Here is a 16,829-nt window from a genome sequence, read left to right as displayed (position 1 = left end):
TCTAGGTTGGGCTGCTCTGTTGTGAAAACAAACTAAAACCAATGCTGATTCATTGGTGATACTTCAAGTCAATGACTCAGAGTAGATTACAAGTCATTCAGTGGGTCACTGTAACATGGTTACTGTTAGCAGCAAATTTAAGGTTATTTCTTGCTCTAAATTGCTTTAAAAGATTGTTTACTTTCATTTTAAAATTCATTTTTTTAAAAGATTTATGTGGGAGTTGTGTAATAATGGAACTAATTTCATCTGATTCCATTTAATTGCTTGATTGGATGCCCCCCAAAGGACCTCTGATTAAATTGTGTTAAATTGTCCTCATGATTAGTCTCTTGGTCCTTTCATTGCACACAAAGCAATTATCCAGGAATCTGGTATTAAAATGGATTTATTCTTAAAACCTTGAGCAAAGTGTTTTGGAGCTTTTGGATTTATGAAAAAATAAATTACAAACATTCTCAGTTTGATTTATTTCAAACTTGAAATGACAGGTTTTCTGTATGGATTATGGTAAACACACCTGGCAAAGACTAACTACATAATTAAAAAAAAAAAAAAAAAAGTTGGAGAAATGTAATTTGAGTTGTGAGTTCGGGCCCTGATACAAAAACCAGCTGAAAGCCACTAAGCAAATTAAACATACATGTTATAATTCAGATTTAACAACCTAAAACCACAACTTTGCCTCTCTCTCTTTCTCTGAAACGCATGAATAAACTTGTGGAAGTGAAACATGACACCAGCTGCATGAAGGACAGGAAGCACAACAGTCTTCAAAGATACTGAAGAGGTAAGTGGGGGGAAGGGTGCTCATGTGGCATTTACAGTCAAATACAAAGCTTACTGAGGTTTTGTTGTCATTTTACACAAGGTACTGCATTTTTGTTCTGTCTTCTTATCTCCTGGTTAAACCGTTTAAAGGTGCAGTGTGTAGAATTTAGTGGCATCTAGCTGAAAGGACAGAAATGAAATATAATATTCATAAGTAGGTTTTCATTGGTGCATAATCACCTGAAAATAAGAATCGTTGTATTTTCGTTACCTTAGAATGAGCCCTTTATATCTACATAGGGAGCAGGACCTCTTCCATGGAGCCCGCCATGTTTCTACAGTAGTACAGAACGGACAAACGAAACACTGGCTCTAGAGAGGGCCTTTAGCATTTTTCATGAGCCACTGTAGGTTCTACACAGTTGGAACGGGAGGGTGAGGGGAGGGGTATTCAGTTGGTTGCAATCTGCAACCTCACTGCTAGATGCCACTAAAGCCTTAACATTGGTCCTTTAAGTAAACTCATCCTTGTACTTTTAAACAATGATGGAAATAGGAAGAGCTATATCCATCATAATCTGGCTATTTTTTCTATGAGATTGATTCGACTGCCTTTTAAGAATGCTTTTTCCAATTAGAGAAAGTAGTCAGTTGCCTGTGAAAGCATTTCAGGTTTTCCTACAAACAGTATAAGAACACATTCCTCTGTCAGACCATTTTCACTTTTATCCACCTGCAACAGGAATAATGAATCCCCTGTGCTGACCTCTGATCCGCAGGCAGATCAACATGCTTTCAAAAAGGGTTTCTAGCAAACACAAACTTACACATAAAAAGGTCAGTTGTTGACATTTCATCGTAACCGAACTCCTCCAGCAACAGAAAGGAAGAACACTTGGGTTTTAACTCAACAGTCTTCTTGATTATTTACAGTAGGAGTTTGTGCCACTTCTACACAAGAAACACAGGCAGACATGGAGAAAAAAAAAGACAAATTCCACCTAAAGAGGTTCAATTGCTACACAACATTTCTCAAAAAGGTGCATGAACCACTGGTTCTTCTCATTAAGGTGCTAAAACCTCCACTCTACCTCTTATGGAAGGTGCAAACTCCAAAATAAACTCCAAAATAAAACTGTCATCAGGCATTTTGAATTTCCATATTAAAGAGGCGGTTCTACAACATGGAAATACATTAGATACATGAATAAACCACATACCAAAACAAACAGCCGTGCAATACAGACTCTCCTTCTTTACACACACATGGATAATACCATGAAACCTATTTGCTTAAAGCAATATTGCCTCCTTGACATCACTGTACCCACCAGACTAAAGTTTATCAATTTCAATTAAAAGGCACGTTCCAATATTCCATAAATATTTCCTGTGGCTTTTGCACTTGCACAAAATGCCGGCAGGTTTTTTTTCATTTTTATTAATTTCAGTACAAAGAAGAAACTAGCTGAGTGTTCAGACCAATAAAACCTTTACATTTCTACAAGTAATTGTCAGAATTGTGGGCAAATGTTTTATCGAAGGAGGCAAACGTTCACAACCTTACAAGAAATGGTTATTATAGACAACAGTCAAGCCAGCTGAATCAGTCTTATTATTCCTTCTAAGTTAGTGAACAGAAGATGAAATGCTTCAAATTTAGCAGTTCAACTGCTCATTCCATCACTCTGCACTGTAAAATAAAGATAAAAATAAATGACTGTGGGTCCTATGATAAGACTGCTTTATTATACTCCTTTTTTCTGCAAAAATAGCACTTTTCCTTATTTGTCAAGACCTCTTTCAATAAAACATGAAGATTTTTAAAACAATCCCTCCCACTCTCTCTGCTCACACCATTCTAGGCGTGGGCACTTGTATAAATATAGTTTGTCTTCTAAAAATATGACCATCTTTTGATTACCTGTTGTCCTTAAAATTTCTTTACAATCATCTCAGTAAAAAGCTTCCCCCCTTCTTTCTGGATCACTTTTCCGTTTAAACATGCTAAAAATATAGAAAACAGAGAAAGATGAGATATATTTATATAAGACACCGCAGAGTGAAACACTCAGGTGGAGAGAGATTTTCTCTGGTCTCAAGAAAGGTGAGGTGGGATGGAAGAGTACTTGCAGGGCGATGAGTGGAATATGCAAGGGGAGGAAGAACAGGTAGTGTTAATTCATTTTAATAATGTATCTGTTTTAAATTTTACTGGTAGTTCCTTTTTTTCTGAGGCTGGAACACAAGTTGTCAGGCTTGCATAGAGAAAAATGCCACTGACACTTACATTCAATATACTCGCCACCTCTCCTCCCTGCCTCTCCATCCAGCCGTCCCTTCCTCCTCAGGCTGCACTATCAGCTCCCCCCACCACCTGCACTTCAGGGAATGTATTTAATATGCAACAGTGGATGCACTTACACACCTTAAAAAGACAAGGGGAGGCAGAGGGCAGTTAGGAGAAAACTAAACACCCTCTTACTCTCTCCCTTTTCTCTACTAACTCCATTGTACAGTCATGAAGCAAAAATTTAAATTTTCACGTCCTGGTTACATCAGGTCAACAGCTGTCGACCCTTGCAGTGTAGTATAGACAGTCAGATGTAAGAGATCAGCGTGGGCCAAAGAGTGAGGAGGCAAGCAGAACTGGGGAATACTTGTATGTGTGTCACCAAATTTCAACCTTCCCCGGACACAATGTTCAAAATAATGGTCCTCCATCCCCGCCCACACCTGGTAGTGATTCACCTGAAGAGCCACCTGACTCCATGCCGGCACCGCCAGCGGCCTCCAGAGTGGCGGGGTCGAATGCCGGATCGCCTCCCAGTGCGTCGTCCTCCGCCTTGACGCCGTCGGGAAGGAAAGAGGTGTAGGCATCGCTGTCGGCCATCAGTAGCTTCAGCTTGGGGATCCAGCTCTTGCGGACCACACGCCGGGCATTGGTGCACATGTCGGCTGCGATGGCGTTCATCTCGCTCTCTTTGAAGCTGGTGGCAAAGTTCTGGCAATAAACTGATATGAGGAAGGAAAACATAAAGTTATACTGACTGCACCTACAACTAAGACAAGAACTGGTGCCATAAAGCAGACGGGCACCTAAACAACAAAAACAGAACTGCCAGATTGAAAACCAAAAAAGCTGAACATGCTCTAAACCATTTCCTTACCACCTACTACTCTTATTTTCATGAGATTTAATATATCACAAACCAAACCCAAAACAGCCTCAACCATGTAGTAGATGCTTTACAGTAAGCCGATCTATATTCTGTATGTAGGAAATGACTTTTAGTAAAATCATTTGCTCTATGACTTTTTAAACTGGGTCATTATCTACTATAAAAACCAGCCAACTTAATAATCAAAATTTGTCTCTCAGGTTTTGATACATATTAGCCTGACTGAAATTCTACTACATTAAATGTGTCTCATGTCCCCGACTTATGTCTCCTAACCCTAAAAAAAAATCTGTGATCGTTTTGAAGTTTGTTTTCTGATGACAGTCTTCTTAACGGAAAACTTATACTTCTGTGATATACACATTACTTAATGAGTAATTCGTGGTGTGGCGCTGACTCATTCTATACTTTTTTTAAATGCCAATCTGTCCACTGTGTTCTGGCACAACTTCATCTACTTGCAAGGATAAGAGCATATCAAAGCTCCTCCTTGTCACACTGCAACACTTGCAGTATTGATATGTGTTGCTGGGGCTTCAATACTTCCTGTTTACAAGGTTAGGGACATGCAGATTTTACTCAGATTTTACTGTGCATGTAAAATTCTGAATCATCTCAACCACCTAAAAACTCCTCCTCACATCTGTCTCCCCCAAAATTTCCTTCATTCTTACATACAGTTCAGATGATACTGTAATATACTGTATAACTATCTCCCTACAATAAAATTAAGAAGACATATTTTTAAAAAATAGAGATATAGGACACTGAATTATACTTGTAAATTGAACAGCTCAGAGACTTAAAATATGTCCAGCTGTCTTACTCATTTCACTAATGAGATGTAGGGAAATTTGTTCATTTACTGAGTAATCCTAACAGCTGGAATACACCAGGCAGGGATGTGGCACATAGGCAGGATGGAGCGGGGTTTTCTACCTGTCTCCGTTACTGCATGCATATTGAGTCTTGGCAAGTGATAATGCAGTTGGTTATGCAGGGTTCAGAAGTGTATATTAACTGGTACTGAATTAATAAACTAGATTGCACTAGGTTGCACTGCTGCGTCGCATTGCCTCTGGTACAATGAGGTATTTATTTTAATCATTTTTAAACAGATTGTACTTATTTTTTTGCACAGTTCTTTGTAGGTTTTACCTGTTGGAGGGCCACATAGTCACCCGTAGAGGAATAAAAATAGACCAGCCACCCAAAAATATAGATGAGCCATGCAACGCCCTTCCGGGTGCATGTGGCTTCCATGGTCAGTGTAGCAGCTTCAGCTGACTATAATGGACACACTCTGTTGCGGCCATGCTGCAACAGACATGTTGCACTGCGTCCGTGCCCGGTATATTTTGGCCGTAAGAGTTACATATGATTTCTGTTTAAAACTTTCCCTTTTTCATAAACATCTGAACATGTATTCACCTGGCTAAGCTGTTTTATACGTGTGTAATACAGTATTTTCTACCAAGTCTGTCTGGTGTTGACATTCAGTCATTCATTCAGTCTCAGGTTGAATGTTGCTATCTAGTGGTCACCGTGAGTCATTACCTAATCCTAATTATAAAGATGCAGTAGGTAGAAGGTCATCTTCCATTTGCACTTTCATCCAAAACTAGCCTGAAAATGTATTTAAGTTTCATACTTAAATGAACTTAGACAATTAACAGCCAATCATTAAATTCAGCCACAATGTGCTTTACAAATACTCACATTTGACTGCATGCAGTACTCTGTTGTCCAGGGGCTTGCGGCTCGGGTCATTGGTGGACGAGCGGATTCCTGTTCCACAGCTGTTGGCCAGAGTATTCCTGATACATCAAATTAAGAATGAGTTCCACAGAACAGATGAAAACAAAAATAGCTCTTTTACCCCTCCTACAGTATGCCAGCAGATAAAACAATACTTTAATTTCTATATTAAAACTCACTTTACATGAAAGTCAAACACTTGCAGAAATAGACCCAGACACGCAGACAGAAGGAACAAACCTGTCAAAGAAGGCAGCCAGCAGCCTCCTCAGCAGCACCTTGTGTCTGGTCCCTGCGCTCACGTGACAGTTCATTAGCTGGGCTCGCGATATATACACAGAAGTACCTGGTGATACAAATACAAAGAATGTCAACAATCCACAGATAAATGAACACATTTATTACTGACACTTATCATTTATGATTCATCGATCGCCTGTCTTTATGATACTTTTGACTGGTTTGAGTTCAGGTTTTGTGGGTAATATGGTATTAAATCAGGATCTTCAGTTTCATTTACTTGAATGAGGTATTTATATATAAAATATTGGAGCTCTGGGTGGAAAATGAGGAGACTGTGTCATAGTTTTAAGTTTTGCTTTTGCTCTTTGCTTTTTTTTTTAATCTATCATGTTTTTGCATCTGTGTCACAGAAAAGTTCATTCATTTTCATATTATTATGTAGTGTGCAATACATCTCTTCTCGCATTTTGCATCTTGCAAACTACCCTAAAATACTTGCCAGCTGGCTTATGTTAATTCCCTCCTGTTCTTTCTTTCTTTATCTCGCTTTCTTAGTCACCCGCACAAAAACACACAATTTATTGCAAAGTATGTAATCCTGCTCGTAAGGTTACACAGACATTGTCACAGGATGTCCTTGACATAAACACTCTGAGTCACATGTACGGTGTTGCTGCATAATCTGCATGCCAATGCCAAGTCCTGTCATTTGAGGACAGCCTCCTCTAAATATGTGTACTGTATACATATCACTGCTGTTGGCCTTGTCCTGTTTAGATCTCCTGTATGTTGGTATATTGTGCATGAAGGATTATTTTATTGTTCAACTGTACTTTTGTACCATTACACTTGTACCCTCCAAATGTCTACAGGCCTAGAAAAACACTAAAAACCAATTCTGTATGTTTTAAAATCCAATCTCATACAGATGTTTGTCTTTTGTAAGGACAGCACAAACGCTCTCTCTCACACACAAACATACCTGAGACTAACTCTAGTTTCTCAGCAGGGTCTCCTTCCTCGTACAGTTTGGGGTGACAGCGGTTGCCTATCTGAGCGATGAGTTCTGCAGGGAGACATGTAAGGTCTCGGCCTCGCATCCGACCCCGTGTCTCTGTGTGGTCTGGTAGAGCCTCCACCCGCTCGCCAGCTGCTGAGGAGACAATACTGTGAAATTAGAATAAACCCACATCACTTGTACACACAGTCCCCATGAGTGTAGAGAACAATGCCTGCATCACATATTTGCTTTAATATCAGCATTTAAGACAAAAAAGGCAAGTAATATGTATAAATGTATTACTATGTCTCATGCCGATTACCTGCAGCTCCCATGTTGAGCATGCTGTACATGGTATACATGTTGCAGATTTGCCTGTACTGCTCCTCTGCACATTCATCTGTCCCCTCTTCCTCTTCTTCGTCATCATGGTAGCTGATAGGTGAGTCACTGGCATAGGTGCTTAGGGTGCCGGGGCTGGCGCCCTCTGACACACCGAGACCTGCTGCAGAGCTTCCATTGGTGCCGGCACTGCCACTAAGCCCACCACCAACCACCATGCCCGCCATGCTGGTAGCTGTGGTCCCCATACCCATGGCCAGTCCGAGGGCTCCAGGGCTCTGGATGGCACTGCCCCGCACTGCCTCCTGGGAATAACGGGCCGCCTTCCTGGCCCCCCCTCCGCCCCCTGAACCTGCTCCACCTCCGTCTCGGCTGCTGCCACCCTCCCACAGCCGCTTGGCTACAGGAGTGCAGACCACCGAATACGGAGTGGCTGCTTCCGGTTGGCTAGCTGGCTGCTCTGTCTTCACTCGTGATACCAAGGGGAGCGGCGTCAAGCAGGAGGCGGGCCGGCCTGCACTATTACTGGTCTGTGTTACGGGGCTCTGGGGCTCAGAAGGTGGGGCCTCCTCTGCGTGAAGACCCTGGGAGTCGCAGCTGGGGGAGGAGACCTAGAAATGAATGTATACATCATCTTTGTGTCACCATATATGAACACTTCGGTGCACCAACAGATATGTGTTTGCTCTTTTGATTTTACCCACCCTCTGTTAGTCCGTCAGTTCTTCCAACTCTTTGGAACCCTGTCCGGCTATAACTCTGGCCATTGACAAGTTATGTCAACAACTGTTATAACTGGCAAACTGCTATTAAATTTCCTCGATGAGTACATCCTCCCCCACAAATAAACCCTTTCCATTTTAGCCAAACTGCTGGCCAAACTCTGAACACCATATATATATTTCAGAACTGTACAAACTGGAATAGGTACTTGATTTTTAATGGTGAATTCACCCAAATACTGAGAAACAAATCCCATACATTTGTAATAGAGTTTTGGTTTAGCTTGACCTGTTTTTCACCAAGACTCTTGCCGCTACCTTAAAACAATTGATGTAAATGGCATTTGGTTTGTGCATTTATTGCACTCAAACCACTGGAAATTTAAATGTGGAAAACTCAAAAGGCTCTCTTCTCTTTTTCAGATAATCCCTGCTACTCTGTTACTTGCTTTGACAAGTTTTTACCGAAAACTGTTTACCTTGAGGAAGAATTCGGTGCCTTTTTCCATGATCTGTTGGATCTGCAGGAAGCCGGCAGTATACATGAGGAGAAACTGGTCCCCCACTGTCATGCTGAGACGGCCCGTGTAACAGAAGGATAGAATCTGCTGGAAGCTCTGGGGCTGCACAGCTGGTGGAAGCTCCACTACTGTCGGGCTCGTCTCATTGTTGCTAGCACCTCCATTATTGCTGCTGCCACTGAAAAGGTCCCGAAAATATGAACTGCTAGCAGCCAGCACAGCTCGATGGGCCTAAAACAAAAGAAGAGAAGGAAGGTGTCCTATTAGAACTTTTGAGAGTAGAGCTGATTTTGAAGATTAAATGTAGGATTTTAGATTTTTGGCATTTTCTCTCCTTTCTCACTTAATGATTTTAACTGAAACAGAATTTCTGAATTCAATGTCTCGCTCGATGCTTCAACACAGGGATTGGCTGCTGCTGGGATCAAACCTGAGATGTTCAGGAGATGAGACACCTTAAGTCAGAGCTTCGACCAAGGTATTTGTGGTGAGTGATACCCATGCAGAGTTCCTTGATATGAAGACAGGGTCTAAAAAGATCACAGTAAACTAATGTACTAATTTACTTTTGGTACCAAAACTAAAACTAGACTCTTTGTGATACCTTATTTTGCTTAGTGCAAGCATTTACTCTACAAAACAATTCCAAAAAATATATCATAACACAATAAGTCAAGCCTTTCAAATAAATCAGTGTTTAATTTTGTCTTTATGTAAAACAGCTGCACAAGAACCTTTCAAATGTAAAAAACAGTATAACACTGACAAAAGTATAAATTAAATTAAGTAAAGAAGACAGATATTAAACCAAGAATTTGGTGCCAAATGTTGGTGAATTAAATTTAGTCAGTATTTGAATATTGAGTTTCAATACCCAGCCATATATTTATTTGTGTAGTTATTTAATAAATCTTCAATATAACATATAAATAATATAAAATACTTATTTGGAGTTGTCTCAATGTTCTATGAAAGAAAGCCATACTCATTGACAGCTCTCTTACAATTGGCGTTATTAAAATTTTGACCCAGGGCATTAAAGTTGGAACCCTAAAAAATAAAAATAAAATTAGATGCCATTAAGAGGGTCCAGGAGAGGACAAATTAATTTAAGTCACCACAGTAGTATACTAGAATGAAAATCTGCACATTGTGAAAGTGTATCAACATTTAAGGTTGGACGATGCATTGTCCACCATTGCTACGAAGTTACAAAATAGGAAAAGTTACAAGAGCTGCCCCCACTTTGAGACCAAACAGCATTTCTTTTGAAGTATATGTTCCTGCAATCCTGTATGCAACATGGCTGCCATAGAGCCACAAGACTAACTGTTTACACCATGGATGTATTAAGGAGAACTGGATAACAAACTCAAAGATGGTGCCCCGTTCATTCCTATGAAAGTTGCTCAGTGGCACATGAAGCCAAAAAACTGGCTTCCCGCTGTGAAGAAATTGCTCAATTGCTGCTCTTGAATCTTTGAATCCAGTATCCAGTTCTTTCTAATAGATCTATGTTTACACCCAAGACCAACTTCTCCAGGGTTAACCTTGATTTTCAATACTAAACTGTAATTGCCATTAAAAAAAAAAACAATAATAACTTGCTGTCTCATCAGTACCTTGAAGGCATGCCCCTTGACCACCACCGAGACGTCACAGTAGAGGCCCTGCAGCCGCTGCTCATTCAGACACTCTAAAACATTGTTGCCAAAGTTTGGGATCGCCATCTGCAGGGTCTGGGCCATGGTGCGCCTACGCACACCACCAAAGGGTCTTGTTGGGAAAGAGACAGAGACAGAAACAAGAGTGCAAGAAAGAGATAAGTGACAAAGTTATTCCCCATACACATAAAACTCTGTGTATAATACTGGTTATTAAACATGGGTTCAACTTCACTTGAAAGTACCAGACTTTTTCTGTTTTTATAAGAACTTTGGTCTGCAAATTTAATGACATACACATCACCCATCAACAGGGTTGACTGTAATGTTGGATATTTGTAGAGCTGCAACGATCAGTTGATTAATTGATTAGTCAATCGGCAGAAAATTAATTGCCAAATATTTTGATAAATGACTAATCAAGTCCATTTTAAAGAAAAAATGCCCAAATTCTCTTCTAGCTGCTCAAATGTGAATATTTTCTAGTTTCTTTAGTCCTCTATGATAGTAAACTGATATCTTTGTGCTGTGGACTAAGACAACAATGACTGACATTTTACACCATTTTCTGAAATGTCTAATTGTTTAATCGAGTAAATAATCGACAGATTAATCGATAATGAAAATTGCTGTTAGTTGTAGTGCTAGATATTTGTTTACTTGGGTCAACCATACAGTCATTTAACATAGCTTGCACAGCCAGATCTCCATCTTGTTGAGTTCAAGAAGACATGGAAAGATTCAAACTAAAAACTTGATAAGAAAAGGGAAGACACAAAAGGCTGTCACTTAAAGTTGAAGTAACAATGGGTAGAACTCATTTGTACCCAACCAGTTCTCAGCATGTGTTTGATGAGGACTGATTTTGTGAGATTATCCATAAAATAACTGTACAGTCATTACCCTGTTCATACACAGGTTACAGTACTTTATCCCTGGTGCGATAACTTGACCAGGCCTATTCAGAACAATGGCAAAAACTGTTTGATCCTGGACTGTTTCTTTGGTTTGAGGGGGGTATCAGTAGGTAATGTGAGGAGGGGGAGGTGTAATATAACATGGAAATGTTAAATGACAAAAGACTCAAGGAGAAGAGACCTAAAACAAAACAGCTGAGGAATCTCAGACTCTTATATTAAAGGTAGAGTCAGCAATTCTAATTCAATACACTTTTTGTCAAATTAAGCAAATATCTCATTGCGGTCTGCTATCTGCCCCTTCTCTGTGTGCGCTGAAAAAAAATTTGGTGGTCATACGCAGCCCTGGCTCTGTAAATGGGCACGTAAACACAGTGGCTTGGAGTGAGCCACACAACACTATTCCAGCCAATCAGCAACAGGGGGTGTTCATACACAGGACAGGGAGAAGTCATCAGAGCAGCTGTCTGTGTGAGGACATGATGGTCTCCCGTCTCCAGCATTGGTTGAATGGTGGGGGAGGGCTGGCGAACTGGAGAGAGAGAGGTTGTGGCCAATTCACATAGAAAGTGTTTTCTTACTGAACAGATAAACTTCCATTTTATTAAATGTATCAGTGCACACTGAATCAGAGACAGTCTCACGGAGACCCCCCCCGCCTTTTTTTACACTCTGAGTCTGTTCTGGTCGCGTTTAGTGAAGCGTAATCTGAGCAGGCAGCTGTTTAAATCACACTAATATCCCACTGTATGTGTTTTGAACCTATTAATCATCAGTGAATCAATAAATACAAACACTGTTGATTTCTTCCTGTGGAGCCGACATGCAAACTATTTTGGTTCAGTAAATTTAAATACAGTGCGAGAGGAACAGAAGTGGCTCTATTACTTTTTTGGTCATTGCCTTCGCAATGAGCGTCCATGAATTTGGGGGGGCGGAGCTTCTGAAGGAGCACAAAGGGAGGGGTGTATTTGTTTGTGTGTTTAGTTCAAATATCAACAATCAAAAATTCTCCAGACTGACTGACTCTACCTTTAATGGACGCTATAAAATGGTTGACAGTCTTTCTAAACACATATTAAATCCAATGGAAGTCTATTTTTATCATTAATAGGCTAAATTATCCATAATGAAATGCCTCTTTTCTGAAGAAAAGTAGTTCTGAATAAAAATTACACCCCTTGGAATATCCAGTTGACATAGGCCGCAAATATTTCTTCACACAGTCCTATCGAGAGTTTCTGTCCAGCTCACAGGACGTTGATATTCGAAACAAAGTTTTGTTTAAGGATTCGTGGATAATCTACGTTGCATTAATCCTATACGTCACTTCAGCCGTGCAGTGGTTGTTATTGCCAGGAGCAGGCTCAGTGAAAGCCTTTTTATTTTCTGTCTTCTACAAGCTATAAAATCCAGTGTCCTCAGATAACTGGGTCAAGTTCTGTTATTCTATGTGCAAATGTGTGGCCTACACAAACAACGCATAGCATGTTTCCATTCACTTTTCTAAACAGTGAAAGGCAAACATACCCCCTTGCCCTGCGCCCTCTCAAAGATTCCTATATTATGTTTTGTCAATATTAAATGTAAGTGGACCAATGTTCCCTCTGCTGTGGATATGAACACTGTCTGCAGGCCTCTGCTTCATACTGTAAGATACAGTAGCTTCATATTCAGTGATAGGATATGTGAAGACACAATGTAGAAATTATACCAAATATATTCTTTTATGTTTCTGAATTTTCATTCTACAGAGTGGCATGAGGAGGAATTCAGGGATTAACATGTAAAAGCATGATATGCCCTCTGAGCCCACATGATTGTCTTTGTTTTTATATGTTTTTTTTCTCTCTTATGTGTTGACTATTGTTGTTTCCCCTTTGGGGACCAATAAAGTCTATCTATCTACTATATTACCCTCAAGATAACAGCAAAGAATACAACAGATCAGACAGATAAGCATTTACATAAAGCAGTATATCAGTCATAAAAGTTCTCACATACATACAGCTGAGGATATAGTGGTGCACTGCACAAGTGTGCATGCATAGCCTAGATAAAGCTACTTTTCACACGGATGCTTTACCACTTAAAAGTGTTGCATGAATGCACGCTGAGCAAACACACACACAGAAAAATACCAATACCAAACAAAGACAATCTCTGATACTGTGAGAACAAACTGATTGAAGCCCACCCTGTGAGAGGCATACAACTAACTTTGGTGTGACTGACTGATGAGGGCTGGAGAGAGCCGCCCCATCATATCCAAAGCCTTTCATTTGGGACCTAGCCAAGCTCCAGGGTAAAGAGAAATGCTCTCTTTGTCTCCGTCTCACTCAAGCTCCCTCTCCCTCATACTAAAACACAGATGCGCACACACAAACTCAAACAAACCCACAAAAGGCACACTGACTCACACACAGGCATTAGACAATACTGCTTGTTTACAGTTTGGCGAGCCGCAGTAAGCACACATGCGTGCACATAAAGACACACAAACACTGGGCTGAGAGCAGGGTGTGTTTGCACAGTTTGCCCTGACAGTGAGAGAGAATGTGACTGTGTGTGCTCGTGTGTGTGTGTGTATGTGTGTCTGCATGTGTGTCTTTATGTAGCAAGGAGGGGCTGTGGGGCTTGCAGAGATGAACGGGATCATCTCAGGTTCTTCTTCTATTAAATATATAGAGTGCAGCCAGTGTGAAAGAATGAAATCCACCCGAAATGACCCCTGTGGCTTAGATCTCATACCAACCAGCCTAGAGAGGAATGTAGGTCAAACAAGCAACATACTTAAGACCTTAGACTTTTCATACTGAGCCTTAAGAATGGTTCGCCCGCATTCAAAAGGCTTATGTTATGTTATGATGGGAGGGCTGTCAACATATTTTGGAACTTATATTGTCTGACAACTTTCCAGTTTATCCAGTTTGAATACAGCAAGGGCTTTTATACTGCTATGAGGGTGATTACTGTAGAGTCACTGGTGCAGCTGGCACACAATGCTTTCCCTCTATAGGCATTTCCTGGTTTCTCAAGTGCCCATGCCTGCATGGCTGTGGTAGGCTACTCCTATCAAGTCAAGACAGTACATGCAGGATTATTCTTAACAGGGAAGACTCTGGATAGGTAAATCAGCACAGACATCAAACGTCTCAAAACTTCTTAAACTCCATACATTATTACTGAAGCTGTGTTCAAATGTCTGTGCAGAAATGTTTAAACCTAAAAGGATGGCGGGTATAGGGGGAACAGATAGGACCGCGCCGTGTGCCAGTCTAGCAGCCGGGACTTCTCCTCTGTCTGCTGGCAGCGGAGCCGGGAGGCGCCGGGAGGGGGGCGACACAGGCTGGCAGCAAACCCCGGTGATACCCCGGCGAGGGCGACCGTGTGTTAGTGTTGACGTGCTGTGAAATGACATTCCAATACATTTATCTAAAACAGTTTCAGCGTATTAGGCTGTCGTTATGTGTCCTCCTTTCCCCTGTGGCTGATAGCGCTGAAACGTTTGATGCCCTCTCCCATCCGCAGCAGGCCTATAGAGGTGGCTAATGGCTAAGCTAACAGCACTGTTAAATATTTTGGGTTCGCCCCGGCGCACCATCCACCTCATGCACACTCAGCCCAGCTGCACAATGTCAAGCATTTCCGCGATAGTCCCCCACTCAAAAGATAAACAATGACACTTACTGCCTGTGTGGACGAGGTAGCGGTGCGGCGACGCCGGTTGTCAAGCCCAAAATGTTGCTTATTTAAATTTTTTGGTGATGGGGGAAATCGCTCCCCCTGCCATTCTCCATTCTACCGACATCAACAGGTCATCCCAGGACACGCAGCAGCTGAGGGCGAGCCAGACGGAACCAGTGCGGCACGGAGCGGGGGGGCGGGGCGGCAGGGGAGGGGGGCACAACAAGGCACAATTCTTTACAACCGGCGCTCGCAAGGGCTGACGTGCCAAAAAACCCGACTGCCATCGCGTTTTCGCATATTTGTGAGAAGACCTTCATGAAAGTAACGATTTAGCAACAGACGTCGCTCTCCACGCCGATAACAAGCAACGTTTCAGTCTTTTGAAAAGGCTGGGGTAAAGAAAGTTTAGGATCACCCCCTACTTATCCCCAAACTTTAATTGTCCCGTATCTACTGGATCGTTCAACCCAAACCCACGGCGCTAACTAAGGACACCGGCACAGACTCCTCTCCCCTCCCACACTTCATACAACCCTCCACCCCCCCACCCCTCCTCTGCCGCCGCCGGTGGATCCTGAGACGACCCCGGCAGAACGCCTCGCACAACGGCAGACAAGAAGACACTCACCCCCCTCGCTGGGAAGTTGATGCGGAGCGTTGGTTCAAAGGAGGGGACGCAGCGCTCTCTCTCCCCGCTTTCCCTTGCTCCAGGCAGCCATTCAGTGTGAGCGAGACGCCGATAGCAGAGCCATCGAGGGCGGTACGGTATCCCAGGGGATTGCGGAACACAGAGCCACTGATCGCACAGAACAGAAGAGGAGGAAGACAAGCATGACGCGCTCGTCATTCAATCGCATGATCGTTTCGAGCGCAGCCTCAATTTGGGGAGACCTATCCCACGGCGTAGACTGTTTGCGCATTGGCACAGCAACAGCAGCAGCCTGCAATGAGAAACGTCTCTCTCTCTTTGAGTTGCTCTCTCCCCCCCTCTCTCTCCCTCTCTCTCTCTGCATATGAGCGATAGATTTGGGAAAAGTAGGCCGCGCGCGCGTGTGTGTATGTGTACTTATTTAACTTGAGTGAACTCGCTGCGCGCATATAAAGTAGGGATAAAGCCGCGCCCTTGGTGGCTGTAAACAGTGAAACCGTGCAAATTGCAGGGTGCTATACACCTACATACATATACATACTGTACATACCTGTGTCTGGCTGATAGTTTGCTATAAAACACGGAGTTACATTATCTATAATGCCCTACAAAGTATACTGAGGCCTAACTGTAAGGCCATTTATGTGACTGTGCATTAATATTCATTCTTCTGTGCATCTATGCTTGTATGCATTTATTCATACCCATGTGAAGCTGGAAGCAAAGCAGATATTCAACCATCATACATATTTCATATATGCCGACAGTAGGCTACACATAGAAATAAATTCACCTCTGGAGTAATGGAGTTATGAATAAATGTCTTCAAAATAGCATGCCTGCAGCAATATTAAAATGGAAAAAGTATAAATAACCTGTGACTTATGCAGAACAGAGTGAAACAGAAACCTTATTTATACTATACAATGTCATGGGAAAATTTAAGGATAGATTCACTCAGTTTTTCAAGTCTGTCTTAAACAGTGAGGTGCCCAAATGAACACTGAAACAGGTTTAACTTGCTGTAATCATTCCTCCTGATTATACTGACTACTTAAAGATCCCTTCATAATCCGCTTTCAATGTGAGTGATGGTGGACAATTAATCCAGAGTCCTTGTTTTGTGCAAAAATGTACACCAAAGTTTATCTAGTGTAAATATGAGACTCCAGCCATCTGAGCCATTCCTCTTTGTGTTTCCCTGGACTGCATTTCCTAGACTGCTGAAAACTCATACTGTATTAGCTTCAGAGGAACTTTGGAATACATTCTTGCACAAAACAAGAATTGTGGATTTTTGTGCCCCATCACTTACACTGAAAGCGGATTAGAAAGGGGTCTTTAATCGCTCAGTATGAACAAGAGGAATG

At 41.8% G+C, this 16,829-nt stretch overlaps 1 protein-coding gene across 5 annotated transcripts; it reads right to left on the bottom strand.

The window, feature by feature from the left end:
* Positions 1 to 1,412: 1,412 nt before the first annotated feature.
* LOC122966474 (nucleus accumbens-associated protein 1) lies at positions 1,413 to 16,824 on the bottom strand. 5 transcript variants are annotated; one of them, XR_006398402.1, is made up of 9 exons: positions 14,811 to 15,303; positions 10,162 to 10,315; positions 8,498 to 8,770; positions 7,277 to 7,907; positions 6,937 to 7,107; positions 5,952 to 6,057; positions 5,673 to 5,770; positions 3,062 to 3,786; positions 1,413 to 2,899 (listed from the first exon to the last, which is right to left on the bottom strand). XR_006398402.1 is itself a non-coding variant. In XM_044330754.1 (9 exons), the coding sequence occupies exons 2-9, from the start codon at positions 10,285 to 10,287 to the stop codon at positions 3,132 to 3,134; spliced, it is 1,686 nt and encodes a 561-aa protein (XP_044186689.1). In that variant the 5' UTR covers positions 10,288 to 10,315; positions 14,811 to 15,303; the 3' UTR covers positions 1,413 to 3,131. The 5 variants fall into 5 exon arrangements, 4 of the variants coding, with proteins under 4 accessions (XP_044186689.1, XP_044186687.1, XP_044186686.1 ...); XM_044330754.1 differs by having other exon boundaries at positions 1,413 to 3,148; positions 3,523 to 3,786; XM_044330752.1 differs by lacking the exon at positions 14,811 to 15,303 and adding an exon at positions 15,439 to 16,824 and having other exon boundaries at positions 1,413 to 3,786.
* Positions 16,825 to 16,829: the final 5 nt, after the last annotated feature.

Source organism: Thunnus albacares, chromosome 17, assembly GCF_914725855.1.
Source record: "Thunnus albacares chromosome 17, fThuAlb1.1, whole genome shotgun sequence".
In the NCBI taxonomy this organism is placed as follows: Eukaryota; Metazoa; Chordata; class Actinopteri; order Scombriformes; family Scombridae; genus Thunnus; species Thunnus albacares.
This window is presented reverse-complemented; position numbering and strand designations above follow the sequence as displayed.